The following is a 16,913-nucleotide window of genomic DNA, read 5'->3' as shown; positions in this document are numbered from 1 at the left end:
CCAGCTACTAGAAAACATGTGACCAGATAATAGAAAACATGTGACCTGCTACTAGAAAACATGTGACCTGCTACTAGAAAACATGTGACCTGCTACTAGAAAACATGTGACCTGCTACTAGAAAACATGTGACCTGCTACTAGAAAACATACATGACCAGCTACTAGAAAACATGTGACCTGCTACTAGAAAATATGTGACCTGCTACTAGAAAACATGTGACCTGCTACTAGAAAACATGTGACCTGCTACTAGAAAACATGTGACCTGCTACTAGAAAACAAGTGACCTGCTACTAGAAAACAAGTGACCTGCTACTAAAAAACATGTGACCAGCTACTAGAAAACATGTGACCTGCTACTAGAAAACATGTGACCTGCTACTAGAAAACAAGTGACCTGCTACTAGAAAACATGTGACCTGCTACTAGAAAACATGTGACCTGCTACTAGAAAACATGTGACCTGCTACTAGAAAACATGTGACCAGCTACTAAAAAAATGTGAGGATCACTGTCAAATTAATTAAAAACTACATATTTTGATGTTTTAATCTTGAAATGATTTGTGCGACAAATTATTCAAAAAAGATTATATTGATAAATCATACTGTACAGAAGAAATAAAAACAAACGTGACGTAATCACAAGATATTTAATAAATAACTTAATTACCTGATAATAAGATAGTATAGGTACTGCTTGTCCGTAGGTAACGACACCGATTCGAGCTTCATAATTACATCTCAAGCTCACCTACTGCCTTCCTAAAAGGAAATGTTCGGTATTTTTAACCCTCTGTTGTCAGAAACATCATTTATTCGGCATTTCCATGAGAAATTATACGAATTCATTTCATAGACATGAAGTTGAAAATTGTGTTACCAGAAAATGTTCTACAGAAAAAGTACAAGGAGACAACTTAGAGAAAACAATGAAAAACACGGGCTTGTATCAAATATAATAAAAATGTAGCGTAATATAATATCATATATCATCAGTATATTTTAAATCTAGATATATTCTGTATAAGTTAAACTCATACATAACGATTTGATATTATATAACTTATGACCTCAACTGTTGTCGTATATAACACAATCGGCCACAGTGTAGACTTCAGCCTTGATCTCACTTATGAAGTTATGATATGAAGATATTTTTTAATAACAATTTGGTGATAAGTGGAATCCTTGATAGGTCCCAATTTCTGCTCTTTATAAGTAGAAAATTAGTATGAAGTCGGTAATATTGAGATCAATATGGCGTATTCACAGGAGGTGGTCCAGAATTAACGCAACTCGTCATAGATGAGGTTGTGTTCAACTAGACGCTATTCCCTTGCATTGCAAGTGCTTACATTGCGTTGTTTCTGGCCCACCAGCCTGTATAACATTTAGTTAAATTTGGAACGAATCTAGTTTTGGAAGAAGTGGAATGTCAATTTTTGGGATGAATTTAAAATGGAAAATTTGTTTGGAAGTCTACACGTAACGTGGCCATAGGATCTCAAACTTAGGATGAACAAAACACAACTTCACAAATTATAGACATTTCATTACTAATGCAGTAGATAAGCTGGTAAAGCAGTTTGGTGAAAGAGGTTACAGAATAGTTTCGTATAGTGCAGATCAATTAAATTTTACCAATTAACTAATTAAATATCCACAAGTCAACAATTGCAGCTTTTCAAGGATTTCTTGTTGTTATTGGAGGTATTTCATATTGTTTTAGAAGGGAAAACCAGGTAACAGGGGAGAAACCAGGTAACACGCACAGTATCAGATGAAGTTGGTCTCTGAAATCACTGAAAATCACACCCTCCTCTCATTTTATTCATTTTTTCATGTCACGTGATTTTATTAAAACACACAGGTCTAATTCTCATGACGTCACAGGACCAACTTCACTTGACAACACAAAGTAGGGAGGGGCAAAACAACACAGTTGACTTGTAAATACTTTAAACACGTGGTGATATCTCGTAACCATCATCCTCTCCGGGGTTGCTAATAAAATATTCGATTGAAAGCCTTCCCAAGCCATGAAGAAGTAGAGCGTACCAGTAATATGGTTCACTCAATCTTCAGGTGACAGTTATTTAAAACTCACTGTCTCTTTAAAACCACATCTCCGCACCACAATGACTCGCACCACAAGTCATTGAAACAAACTCGGGAGAGTGCTAAGATGATGTTGCGCTTTTACGCACGTGCAGTATATGATGTTGCGCTTTTACGCACGTGCAGTATATGATGTTGCACTTTTATGCAGTGGATGATGCTGGATACGTACCAAACATATCTTTAAAATGCTGCTTTGGCCGGCACTGCACGTAGCGTGCAGAATTTAAGTAGTTTGAATTGTTGCGCCACGACGTTATAAAATGAGCTGCAAATCATAGACATGGTCATGGGTAATCTTGGGCAGGTAACACCGCTCTTCCACTGACAAAATGGCCAATGGAGGAGATGAGAATTTATGTTAACTCCCTACTCGTCTATGATCTGCTTCAGAAGCGCAAAATTTCGTCGCAACACAAATTTGAAGCACCAGCATCATCTTAAGCACAACGTGCCGTAATCAGTGTCACGTGGTGTGACGTCACACCACGTGACATGACGTCACAACGTGTAGCCTAATTAAAACGTTAATCAACCATGTAGGTGATGTTGTTGCACAGTCCAAGATGTTATATTATCAAAATAAAGTAAATACTGCTCGTAAAAAGGCATGCCAAAAAAACTCTAAATATAACCACAACATAATTTTATACACTCATCGTTCGTTATAGTAACTAAATAAGTTTTAGATTTGAAGTGCAACAGAAATGAAGAAGACAGAGGTTAGATCAAAGATAATATCAAACTTAAGATTGTGGCGTGATTAATGTCACGTGGTGTGACGTCACACCACGTGGCATGACGTCACACCACGCGATTAGTCACGTGATTAGTGGACTTAATATAAACAGAGATGTAAACAGACGTGTTTGATGAATTGCGGAGGTGGGGAAACACTGGTTGTAATAAGGTATCTGGTATATCATAGAATAATCACATAATTACATGACCGCATAAGTAAATAATTATGCGGCCGCATGCGGATAATTATACAATTATCTTGTTACATTTGGTTGTTTTTGTTTCACCGATAAATCAAGTTACAATACCAATGCGTCCCTTCTCTCCGCCCCATCAAACACATGTTTTAACTGCTAAGTACAATAAGTCTTATAACGGGTATAAATTTTAAACTTCTAAACACGTGAATAACATACATATATTGGGTAGAAAAGTGGAACAGTTTACATTTCATAGACTTCACTACAATTGGGGAGGCAGGGGGAGGGGGTCTGTGGCACATAACAGCGCTACAAGTAGGCGGTCACCATGGTGACGGGTTGGTGATTCGTTAAAATTGTGAAAAGCTATCACGTGTGAAAGCACATCTTCCCCACCAACCCAGTTGTGGTAAAGTCTATTTTAAATTTCATATCGGATTAACTATTTACACTAGTAAAAAAGTATACTCTTCATCATGGATTATTATAAACGATTTCTTATAACAAAAATTTCTTAAGTTTCACGAAAAAATATGTTAGGATTAGCGAGTTTAAGGCTTTTTGTATAAGAATTTAACGCGAGAATTTTACAAAACTTAATGTGTTCAATTATCTTATTAAATTCCATTTATGCTGTGTTAACTCCCCGGTCTTAAAAAATACTCCTAATATTTCGAACATAAAACTACATTGAATAGAAAGTGAGTTAAGAGACATATTATTGTTGTTATTATAACTATCATACTATAAATCATAATTGTTAATATAAATTACCAATCAGAATCGTGACAATTAATTCGCTTTTTTATGCAGAATTGATAAAGCTATTTTAATTCGTTATCTATTTTGAGACGTATCATAATATAATATACTATATAGAGAGAGAGAAGTAAATTTAGATTTGATGTAACATAATAGACTATACTAGCACTAATTGATAAATTAAGTGGGCTTTACCAATCAATCCCAATGTTATAATAGTACTAAGAAGGAGGTTTAGTAAGTACTCGGATTGCAATCAATTATAAAATCATCTTCATGCATAACCTATTATAATATATTATATCAATATACCATAATTGAAATCAAATAGCAAATAAGTTATAGAACGATTGCTCAAAGAGATAACAATGAATGAGGAAAATGAAGAAGAAGGAATCTCGCAAGATTCGCATCAGGAGGTTTACAGTATTGCATGAGATGTGGTGAAGTGAAAGAAATGTTAACTTTGTGTTAATAAAGAAATGTTAACTTTGTGTTAATAAGCTTATTATAATTAAAGATCACACAAAATCCTTATAAAATGTAATAAAAATCCTACGTCCACTGCACCGCCATTAAACTAACAGATATACGAAGAAAGGGTCACACTATTGGAAGAATAGGTCAAGTAAGTTGTCAACTTAGATAAAATAACCACATTAAACCAGTTCCTAAATTAAAACTGGTCAACGTGAAACCGGTCTTATCTCCCACATTATTTAATAGGGTAGGATATGACGTGGCGCGACGCCATGGGACTCAGCATAATGGCGATGCAAATGAACTCAACACATCCAATATCATATAAGCAAACATATTTAAATGCATCTGCGGTGTTGATATACAGACACAGTATTTCTCAGGTATATAAAGAATCAAATCAATATTATAGCAATAACTTATAACTTAAATCTAGGCAATAATCTGTTAGGAAATTTCGTTAGGGATGGTATTGGGGGTAATACAATTATATTATATGACATCTGTGGGTCGTCTGTCACCGTTCGATTCGTTTGTCGTTTTACCTAATAGTAGCCGTATCCGGTCCGTAGCCATCGAGTTTATTAACACTGTATTCATGATCCAAGCTCTCAAGGTCTTAGATCATACTTTCACTTAAAATAGTCCTTATATAAATCAATCATAACGGGTCGTGAGATTAAAAACCTGACGTGTCCTTCCGGACTAGTGTCTTCCGGGTTCTGAAGCGATCAGCTCAGATTCCATCCTCCGGGGTCCATTAAAATACGCAATCCAACCAGTCTCTTTCGCGATTTTGGAGTTCAACCAAGATCAATCATCATGCACCATCACACATTCACACATTCACACATTCACACACACACACTCACACACAAGCTATAGATGAAGCACAACTACTGCTGAACAACATCTTGTACACCCTCCTGCTGCTCCACCATCGGCATCATCACTCCCTCCGGGGTGTTTCCCTCCTCAACAGCAGAGGAAGAATTTCCCATGAAAGACTCGTTCATCTCCCCCTCACTTATAATCAAGCTCTCGTCAGCAGGACTTGGTGCAGTGTACTCCGAGTTAAACGAAGCATTGTACGCCATGGTAACCGGATATGGGTTGAACATGTCAACATTATTCTCCTCGTAAGGTAGCGGATATTTCCTCTTGCGGCCACGACGTGAGTTGAAGATGTGCTGGTTCTGGTTAGGATGACGGTGCTTCACGTGCGACTTCAAGTTGCTCTGCTGCGCGGTGTCGTACGAACAGTACGGACACTTGTACGGACGCTCCCCAGTATGCTTCCTCTGGTGAATAGTGAGCTGTCCCTTGGTCACACAGCGGTAACTGCACACTGTGCAGCTGAAGGGCTTCTCGTCACTGTGCTTGTACTTCATATGGGTGTCGAGGGTGTTCTTGAGACCTGCGCGGTAGTCACACAAAGTGCACTGGTACGGGCGCTCGTCAGACACATGGACATCGTAGTGGGAGTTCAGCTCCTCGCGGGTGCTGCAGTGGAACTCGCACCGCTTGCAGTGGAAGAACCCGTCGACTGGAGTTGGGTCAGCGTGTTTGCGGAGCATGTGGGTCTTGAGGTTACCCCTCCACTGGGAACTGTAGCTGCACAGTGTGCACTTGTGCTCTGGAGGATCAGACCTTGATCTGTCCATCATCTCTGGATGCTTGTCGAACATGTGAGACCGGAGACTCCCAACCCAAACACACCGGAAATCACAGCTCTTGCAGTGGTATCGTTTCTCAGGCTCCTCCAAGTTCTTGATGCTAGCGTCGTCTTTGTGGGACTGGTTAATGTGTAGGGACAGCTGCATCTTGGAGGTTGTTTTGAAGTCACAGAGGTTACAGGAGTGGATGTTGTCCATGGTTCTAGCGTGTCTGAACTCGATGTGCTTCTTTAGATTACCCTTCTGAGCGGTCCGGTAGTCACAGTATGGACAAGGGTGAGGTTTCTCCCCGGTGTGAGTACGTACGTGGAGTGTGAGCTGGATTCTGGAGGGGGCCCGGTATTTGCATAACTTACAAGCATAAGGACGGATAACAAGCTTGTTTCCGCTGTAGTTATGTTTGGTGAATGATATCCTATCTCCCTTCCTAACAGGACTGTCGTTATGACTACGAAGATGCAGGGTGAAGGCTCGTTTGCTGAAGGTCAGGTAGTCACACTTGCTACATCGCAGTTGTTTGTCTGCCAGAGAGAACGGCTTCACAACTCCAAAATCCACCGACTCATTAAGACTGAAGTCTCCGGAGGAATTTAACCGTTCGACCAAATTAAAGTCCTGGTTCTCAACCAGCCCCAGCATGTTTGGTGTGCCTGTCAGCGAGTTGGGTAGGGTTGCCAGTGCGTTCTCGTCTCCACTCATGGCTGTCACTCCGTTCAAGGTCTGCTGTAACGTCTGCAACGCCCGGTTGATATGGTCTGGGTCATCCGGGTTGGGAGGTTCTGAAGGTTCTTCCTTGATGGGTGTTCCGTTGAGCTTGGAGAGGTTGTTGATAAGCTGGAACACCTCAGTGATGGAGTCTTTGGAAAGTACGTTTCCTGACGCACCTGGATTGTTGGCTTCATTGCTGAGCAACTCCACACACGACTGAAGAGATTCTTGCAGAGCTTGCTGGGACGACGGATTAACCTGATTTACCGGATTAACCGGAACGAGTACCCTCGAATTCTCGTAATCATTAGCAGAATCCTCTATATTATCTCCCCTATTATTACTGGGCATTACACCAGAACTAGACGGCGACAACCCAGAATCACGGGTGGGTGATACCCCTAACTTGGAATAAGAAGACCCAGATCCAGATGGAGACATCCCCGGGTCCGAGGAGGCGGAGGAGTTTTGGTTGCTCTCTGGAGTGGACTGGTGAACAGGTCGCACTGCTGGTGGACCAACTCGAATAGAGGCTGGACGATCTCGAATAGAGGCTGGACCATCTCGAATAGAGGCTGGACCATCTCGAATAGAGGCAGGACCATCTCGTATTATAGAGGCTGGGTGCGGGGAGGAAGCTTTCACTGGTTCGTTATCTGGAGGGGGAATTATGTAGAACGAGTGATAAGTTTGACAGACAATTACGACATAAATGTAAATAGCTGAAAATACTTTCATTTAAGATATTGTGACTATTAATAGCGCTGCCTACTCAACAAAATTATTTGCGATTGAATAAATAAATCCATATACAGCTGTGAGATTTCATCATAGTGTAGAAATATGAATAAAGTACCGTAGTTAATTTGCTCAAATAATTACTCAGTACTCATAAAAACTATTTAATACACTCGATTGCTTCAGCGAGATCTGTAATTCACGATAAAGTAGGTCACGATTATTATCATAGCCGTACAACAAAAACTATCACAAAAAGACTCAAACCGTGGATTTGAGAACAAGATGAGGCAATCAGACGCCACAGATCGAGAAAATAGAACAATCTGACAAATGGGAGACCTCCCTGCGAATCACGTGATTCCTCAACCAATCAAAAGCGCGGAGCATCCCTGACATTTGATTGGTCCAAACATTACGTGACTTAGAGCAGGAAGAAAACACGACGTAACCTACCTCCTGGACTGAAGAAGCTGGTGACCTCGTTAACGCTGAGGAGGCAGGACGCAAAGAGTGATCCAAGTTTGTTACTGGCCCTAACGGACCCAGAACTCTGCAGGGTTTCCAACTCAAGTTGGAGCGCTTGTTGGACATACCCGTCGTGATGCAACTGACTGTGGAGATATGTGATCATTAGTTAATGAGATAATTAGTTAATTTAATAATTATGAGGTGACGTTGTTGTAATGTGATTATGATATTATGCGTGGTTGTAAGACACGTACTGGAGAGAAATGCTGCTGAGACAATGAGTATGATTTCAAATGATTTTATTGTAATCAGATGCCATCTTGGGGTTAATATCATAAATACACTAGGCGATTTGGTTATTTTAAAGTTTTATTCCTGAAGCGGATTATAATTATATGGTTACTAAATTTAGTTTGAATCGTTAACGGAGGATAGGGGCGGGGCCGGGGGATCGACCCTATCGATATACGATACCCACTTGAGCAAAAGTCGAGGAATAAACGGACAATTTTAATTTTACTAACCTGACAATAAGATAATAAAGATACTTCTTTTCTAACTGCTCGATTACCATCGCATCATCTTTCTTTCATCCGCTAAATTAATTAATGAATTAGTTAACAAGTTAATGATAAAGAAATTTAAGTTAAAAATGCTATTAATTTGTTAGGCTGATCTGTGTTAATTGTTCATCTGGCCTTTAAGTGAACTACTATTAACATATTTTCACCTTAAATGCTCTGTTTCGTAGTTTAACGTATTCAAAGGCTTCTTATCGACATAACATACATATTATCATATCATTAAATCATTCTACCAATGTTAGACGTAAATGCTGGAATTTAACAAAATTCTATTTCTAACTCAAAACTTTACACAGCAATTTACACAAACTACAAAGCTTATATACCTACTGTAATGATAATTGAATAGAACTTGTTCGTTATAGAAGGAGGATGAACAATTCATACCGATAGGAATAAATAATTCCTCTAACAACCTAACAAAGGATAAAGAGTCTTAGTTGATTAGATCAACATATGAGTCTATAATTGCCATCATGTCATTAGCCATTTGTGTATGTGAACTAAATGTCAATTGAGTTAGTACTTAGTTTATGTAAACATACTGACTTTCCTGGTAAAGCATTCGAGAACTCGTTATAATACGCTGGTAAAAGTTGCCTTTGTAAATCATGGCATCCTGTAAATAAGCGGATAATCATAATATAAGGGCGTAAAGAAATGGATCGTATCTTAGTCACGTGACTAAATACTAGCCTGGTGATTAGGTATGCTCCTAATTGTGTGGCGAAATAAGGACATTTTGTTTTCGTATATTATGATTAAATCATATCGGGGGCGCGGACTCACAATGAGAATTGACACAGGGTTAACTATAAAATACACAGCAATTATATTTACATTTCCCTTATAAATAAACTTCCCTTATAAATATAATAATATGTAACGAATCATAATAAAATGAATAAACCATCACTACATAACCCCCTGGTTTTCATTCCTCTAATATTCCTGACGACTCTTATCAAGTTTCGCTAAACTTCACGGAACAACGTATGAAGTTAGAGCGCGACTACGAAAGTATACCGGAAATACTAGAAAACGAGTACGTGGGGAAACCAATCAAACTCAACAAACTTAACATAACTTCAACAACAACCAAACCTCCCGGGTTGTCTAACAAGAATTGTATAACATATTTACACAGAACTATTATATAGTATAACAGGAAACCCTTAAAATTTACCTATATATATTGAATTAAAATTTGCTGCTGTTGAACCCGACTGCACGGTGCTTCGAATGCTTCTATCAACTTCTATCAACGCCTGCTGAACAACGTAAGTACTGTAAATGTGAGCAGCTTCAAAAAGCGGTCCAGTCCTGGCAGATTTACTTATACTAAACTACTTTACTGCTAAAACACATATATATCTGCGTATATATATCGCCCAATTAACTGTTTATATCATCGAGTCCATTTCAACAAAGCGATATATAATACGGCAATGCGTTGGCACAGTCTACAAATTGAAACGACAATTCATACACCTCCCTAGTAAACTGAAGTTTTAGTAAAACCTGGGAAGCTATAGGAAAAGACGTGGAACAAAGATTATTTAAAAATTCTCAGTGCTACTCAACAAACTCAACAAACACGCACATACAGAGTGCTGCTCTCCGCTACAACTACCTCTGCATCAACCGTATTATTAATAAGTTATAACTTATAAGCATCAATCGACAAGCTTAATAAGCTATATTGTTTAAAACAAAGCAGAGAGAGAGAGAAGTCAGATCCATTAAATTGGTGTATAATGTAACGTAAACTAATTGCGGACTAGCGTACGTGTGTCTGTGTGTGTGTGTGTGAGTTTAGCGGTTGTGATGGATACTAGTAGGGCTGATTCTGTGGAATTCAGGGATCAGGTTGTGTAAACTAATTACCGTGTAAAATAATTATAATTACCGTATAATTACAGTATAATAAATAATTATAGTGTATTTAGCCGTTAGGAGCAGGGGGCATGGTATTAATTAGAGACTGCCCAATTAATTACCTTTATTTCAACAATAACTGAGGTGGCCCCGTATTACTATTTACACTCAAATATGGCATTGGGGACACCAACATAAACACGACTGAGGTGGCCAAATTTCTCAATTTATATTTCAAAAAGATAGCGCCAATTCAATGGTGGATGGTGATAGGTAACCATTCAACCAGCGGACAATATCAGACACAAATTATAAAAATGAATACGAGTGTACTACCAAAATATTAAAGCTTGGTCAATAGACAACCAAACTAGCGAAATATAAAGTAACATAAAGTAGGCACATATAATATTATAAAAGCGGAAATAACACGGAATAAAATCAAGAATGTGAGAGCAACAATATTTCACCCGGATCACGTACAACTCCCCGTAACGTTACTCACACTCACACACACGCTGAACCGAACTAGCCAGGATCAGAGTAAATGGTGAAGAGAGAGCATGTGGTGTGCAGTAGTGCAAACTATAAGAGAAAACAAAAGTATTTAGAGATTGGTAGACTCCCAACAGATCGTAGTTTACCGGATGTAATGTACGAAAAAAACAACCAAACGACGGGAATAAGTATAATATATAATAGTTATAATAGAGATTCAGAGCTGGAGAAGAGGGTATCAATTAGATTAAATAAACATATCATTTAGATAAACAAATTAAAGAACCCTGGCACAAAGACAGGTATTTACTCTCCTCGGTGTGTAAGGAAAGTAAATACCTTATTCCACCAGAAATTAGGTAAGTCTCTTTTTCATATAATCATTTTCGTGTAACTCTAGGTTTGGGAAATAGAAAATTAGGAAACATGGAAAAGAGACTAGCTAATTAGAATGAGATATTTACAATAATGACGTAGCACGAAATAGGGTTAAGGAACTTTTAACAATATTTTTTCTTTGTACGTGGTTTCTCAACTTGGTGGTACATACCGTAACTGGTAACATCAACAGTCAACACCAAGCACAAATCAACCAAAATAAGCAAAGCATATTCAAGAAAACGAGCAGGAAAAGAGTCAACTCTTATCGTAATAACAGCGACTTAAAGAGTAAAGGGAACCCGGAACAACCGTGAACTCCATGTAAACTATCAGTATAGTTCTAGTAAAAAGGAAGAAAGCTCAGCCTAATGTGCGGTAACTCCAGTTATCATTGATATGTAAGGAAATACCAGTGCAACAGCAGACTAGGCAATGTTAATGTTAAAACATATTATATATCCCGTGTGTGTGGGGGGTGTAATGTGCCGAGTTGTTGAGTTAGTTAAATATTATGTCTAGTTACAAAACAAGCGTATTATTATAATATTATGCTAAACTTTTGTAATATTATAATAAACTTTTGTGTTTAACTTAATTAATTTATCGGTGTGCTGGTGCAGTGGTTATGATGTTTAGTGTGGGATATGTTAGTTGCATATTTTATCGGACATGTGCCAAGGGATGATTAATGTGGATAAACATAATATGAGACACAAATTATTATAACTAAATAGCATTATCGTGTCTGACCTTCAATCGGACCGTATAAGTAGGATAATAAGTATAACATCTAAATCCACGCATGATAAGAGGCGGCTGTAACTGTCGAAGAGTTACCAGGGCCAAACGGACTGTCATTTGGGCGGGAAAATTGAGATGATGGGTTGAACAATAAAGAGTTAACTGAGGAGTGGACGTATTACAAAACGGATAAGTAACGTGACGTTGACAACGATGATTTAAACTAAAATCAAATTATTGATAGTAACGTACACGCTGAAAAACACATCATTAAGCTATTTAAAACTCAACATCCCCTCGACAGTTAACGCAATTCAATCACAAAGAAAAATAAATAAATAAAGTTATTTCTACCGAGAGATTTCTTTTCAAAGGATTCCAACAAAAAATTAGCACCGCAAATTCCGAAGCACCAAAAATAAATTAAGATCGCATATAATATCGAGTGTAGCTGAGAAGATGAATGATCGAGTCGGTAAAGAATACGATTCATTACAATTTACACGCATTGTCCAATGCTATTCACAATTACCGTGTCAAAGAAACCTATGTAATTCAAAACACCAATATCAAATCAATCAGACTTATTTATGACAAAGAAACGTACATGGATAATGCAGACATAGTGGATAATAAACGTGGGTATATTCACTGGACACGTACAAGTGTAATCCAGTAAGCTGATTGGTCGAGCGTGCAACCTGATTGGTCGAGATACTGATCGCTGATTGGCCGATACTGATTTGCTGGAAGCTGATTGGTTAATCGCACAAAGAATCACGCAGACACACAGGATGTGACCACGAGAACTGTAGATAACAAACCTGCTGCTAGGGTTAAGTGATTTAAGAGTGAAGTAATAATATGTATCCGCAGAAGAAATGTGATACTGCCGCTAAATTTTACGTTACAATTAGTACAAATTTATTTATATATTTGTGTATTGTTTGATGGTGATCTAGGGTGTTGTCAAGTTTTCCGGAAAACTTTGTTGTTTTAAACACGATCAACAATAAAAGATACAGAAAAACGAGGACGTGAAAATATCCCCCCTGATATCAGTACATTTAAACAAAGTTGTGACTTACAGCTACAATCTACTGATTGAATGACATCACACAGGACACACCAAATTAAGTCATGTGCTATAACAGCCTCCTATTTTATATAATATCAGGAGATAGATGATGACTTACAGTTTGTTAAATAATAACCAGTACTGTAGCAACGCCTAGTTAAGATATTATATAGTCCATCTATATAGTGTAGTTATACTGTAGTAGTGTAGTTATACTGTAGTAGTGTAGTTATACTGTAGTAGTGTAGTTATACTGTAGTAGTGTAGTTATACTGTAGTAGTGTATCATAATGTTAGCTAGTGTATCATAATGTTAGCTAGTGTACCAGAATGTTAGCGTGTGTATCAGAATGTTAGCGTGTGTATCAGAATGTTAGCTGGTGTACTACAATGTTAGCTAGTGTACCAGAATGTTAGCTAGTGTATCAGAATGTTAGCTAGTGTACTACAATGTTAGCTATTGTATTAGAATGTTAGCTAGTGTACCAGAATGTTAGCTAGTGTACCAGAATGTTAGCTAGTGTATCAGAATGTTAGCTAGTGTACCAGAATGTTAGCTAGTGTATCAGAATGTTAGCTAGTGTACCAGAATGTTAGCTAGTGTATCAGAATGTTAGCTAGTGTATCAGAATGTTAGCTAGTGTATCAGAATGTTAGCTAGTGTACCAGAATGTTAGCTAGTGTATCAGAATGTTAGCTAGTGTATCAGAATGTTAGCTAGTGTATCAGAATGTTAGCTAGTGTATCAGAATGTTAGCTAGTGTATCAGAATGTTAGCTAGTGTACCAGAATGTTAGCTAGTGTATCAGAATGTTAGCTAGTGTATCAGAATGTTAGCTAGTGTATCAGAATGTTAGCTAGTGTATCAGAATGTTAGCTAGTGTATCAGAATGTTAGCTAGTGTACCAGAATGTTAGCTAGTGTATCAGAATGTTAGCTAGTGTATCAGAATGTTAGCTAGTGTACCAGAATGTTAGCTAGTGTATCAGAATGTTAGCTAGTGTATCAGAATGTTAGCTATTGTATTAGAATGTTAGCTAGTGTATCAGAATGTTAGCTAGTGTATCAGAATGTTAGCTAGTGTATCAGAATGTTAGCTAGTGTATCAGAATGTTAGCTAGTGTATCAGAATGTTAGCTAGTGTATCAGAATGTTAGCTAGTGTATCAGAATGTTAGCTAGTGTACCAGAATGTTAGCTAGTGTATCAGAATGTTAGCTAGTGTATCAGAATGTTAGCTAGTGTATCAGAATGTTAGCTAGTGTATCAGAATGTTAGCTAGTGTATCAGAATGTTAGCTAGTGTATCAGAATGTTAGCTAGTGTATCAGAATGTTAGCTAGTGTATCAGAATGTTAGCTAGTGTATCAGAATGTTAGCTAGTGTATCAGAATGTTAGCTAGTGTATCAGAATGTTAGCTAGTGTATCAGAATGTTAGCTAGTGTATCAGAATGTTAGCTAGTGTACCAGAATGTTAGCTAGTGTATCAGAATGTTAGCTAGTGTATCAGAATGTTAGCTAGTGTATCAGAATGTTAGCTAGTGTACCAGAATGTTAGCTAGTGTATCAGAATGTTAGCTAGTGTATCAGAATGTTAGCTAGTGTATCAGAATGTTAGCTAGTGTATCAGAATGTTAGCTAGTGTATCAGAATGTTAGCTAGTGTATCAGAATGTTAGCTAGTGTATCAGAATGTTAGCTAGTGTATCAGAATGTTAGCTAGTGTATCAGAATGTTAGCTAGTGTACCAGAATGTTAGCTAGTGTACCAGAATGTTAGCTAGTGTATCAGAATGTTAGCTAGTGTACCAGAATGTTAGCTAGTGTATCAGAATGTTAGCTAGTGTACCAGAATGTTAGCTAGTGTACCAGAATGTTAGCTAGTGTATCAGAATGTTAGCTAGTGTACCAGAATGTTAGCTAGTGTATCAGAATGTTAGCTAGTGTATATCAGAATGTTAGCTAGTGTATCAGAATGTTAGCTAGTGTATCAGAATGTTAGCTAGTGTACCAGAATGTTAGCTAGTGTACCAGAATGTTAGCTAGTGTATCAGAATGTTAGCTAGTGTACCAGAATGTTAGCTAGTGTACCAGAATGTTAGCTAGTGTATCAGAATGTTAGCTAGTGTATCAGAATGTTAGCTAGTGTATCAGAATGTTAGCTAGTGTATCAGAATGTTAGCTAGTGTATCAGAATGTTAGCTAGTGTACCAGAATGTTAGCTAGTGTATCAGAATGTTAGCTAGTGTATCAGAATGTTAGCTAGTGTATCAGAATGTTAGCTAGTGTATCAGAATGTTAGCTAGTGTATCAGAATGTTAGCTAGTGTATCAGAATGTTAGCTAGTGTATCAGAATGTTAGCTAGTGTATCAGAATGTTAGCTAGTGTATCAGAATGTTAGCTAGTGTATCAGAATGTTAGCTAGTGTATCAGAATGTTAGCTAGTGTACCAGAATGTTAGCTAGTGTACCAGAATGTTAGCTAGTGTATCAGAATGTTAGCGTGTGTATCAGAATGTTAGCTAGTGTATCAGAATGTTAGCTAGTGTATCAGAATGTAAGCTAGTGTATCAGAATGTTAGCTAGTGTACCAGAATGTTAGCTAGTGTACCAGAATGTTAGCTAGTGTACCAGAATGTTAGCTAGTGTACCAGAATGTTAGCTAGTGTACCAGAATGTTAGCTAGTGTATCAGAATGTTAGCTAGTGTATCAGAATGTTAGCTAGTGTACCAGAATGTTACTGTTAGCTAGTGTATCAGAATGTTAGCTAGTGTACCAGAATGTTAGCTAGTGTATCAGAATGTTAGCTAGTGTACTACAATGTTAGCTATTGTATTAGAATGTTAGCTAGTGTATCAGAATGTTAGCTAGTGTATCAGAATGTTAGTTAGTGTATCAGAATGTTAGCTAGTGTATCAGAATGTTAGCTAGTGTATCAGAATGTTAGCTAGTGTATTAGAATGTTAGCTAGTGTATCAGAATGTTAGCTAGTGTATATCAGAATGTTAGCTAGTGTATCAGAATGTTAGCTGGTGTATCAGAATGTTAGCTAGTGTATCAGAATGTTAGCTAGTGTACTACAATGTTAGCTAGTGTATATCAGAATGTTAGCTAGTGTATCAGAATGTTAGCTAGTGTATCAGAATGTTAGCTAGTGTATCAGAATGTTAGCTAGTGTATCAGAATGTTAGCGTGTGTATATCAGAATACTAGACACTACGGAAAGTGATCTGTTCTCAGTCTGTCTCAACTGTAGGTATTCAGAAAACAGACAGTGTGGAGTTCTTTGTATCAGGTTGGTGTGTACACGTGTAGGTATTGTTACTTGTCATAATGTGTGATAATGTGTAATAATGTGCGTGTGATTATGTAATTATGTAATTATGTAATCACGTGTAAGATTCACATTATTAGCATTTTTCCTTTAAATCGGCAAAACCCTGGCCCTGGTCCCTGCTCCTTCGTATAATAACTAATATTAGAAATCTATGGTGGAATGGAATTCGATTTTGCTAGTGCTGTTAGAGCTAAATGAGCATTATCAAAGTGAGGATGTGTCTACAGATGATCTGATCTATTAGATTAAATCTGGCACCCCTCTACTCAATTACTGATATTCATACACGTACATATTATCATACTGTACTGGAATGTGTCCAAAAGCGGGTATGACACAAGTCAGGTGTACGAAACTGAATTGGATTCCGGGGATAATTTGACAGGAGGGGTCGAATTCAGGAGACCCCAAAATAGCTCCTTCACAGTTCATTTGCTCTTTACAGGAAACCCAATCTAGGATTGTTTCATCTAAATTATCTGATAATATTCTCCTCATAGTTTCCACGGCCAAGGAACCA

The 16,913-nt window shown here is 37.7% G+C and overlaps 1 protein-coding gene across 2 annotated transcripts in view; it reads right to left on the bottom strand.

Annotated features, from left to right (window-relative positions):
- LOC134814232 (zinc finger and SCAN domain-containing protein 2-like) overlaps positions 1-16,913 on the bottom strand; it is a 55,036-nt gene that overhangs the window by 14,237 nt on the left and 23,886 nt on the right. Inside the window, exons 2-4 of one of the 2 annotated variants that reach the window (XM_063822307.1) lie at positions 8,423-8,496; positions 7,884-8,041; positions 3,662-7,345 (exon numbers count right to left, since the gene is read on the bottom strand). In XM_063822307.1, coding sequence (XP_063678377.1) covers positions 5,202-7,345; positions 7,884-8,041; positions 8,423-8,472 — 2,352 coding nt within the window. In that variant the 5' untranslated portion in view covers positions 8,473-8,496 and the 3' untranslated portion in view covers positions 3,662-5,201. Of the gene's footprint in view, positions 1-674; positions 769-3,661; positions 7,346-7,883; positions 8,042-8,422; positions 8,497-16,913 lie in introns of those variants that run through there. The other variant, XM_063822308.1, reaches the window with a different exon arrangement.

This window comes from Bolinopsis microptera, chromosome 4 (assembly GCF_026151205.1).
Source record: "Bolinopsis microptera isolate Bmic1 chromosome 4, MBARI_Bmic_1.0, whole genome shotgun sequence".
Taxonomy (NCBI): Eukaryota; Metazoa; Ctenophora; class Tentaculata; order Lobata; family Bolinopsidae; genus Bolinopsis; species Bolinopsis microptera.
Note: the sequence above shows the minus strand (reverse complement) of the source record. Positions and strands in the feature narration are given on the sequence as shown.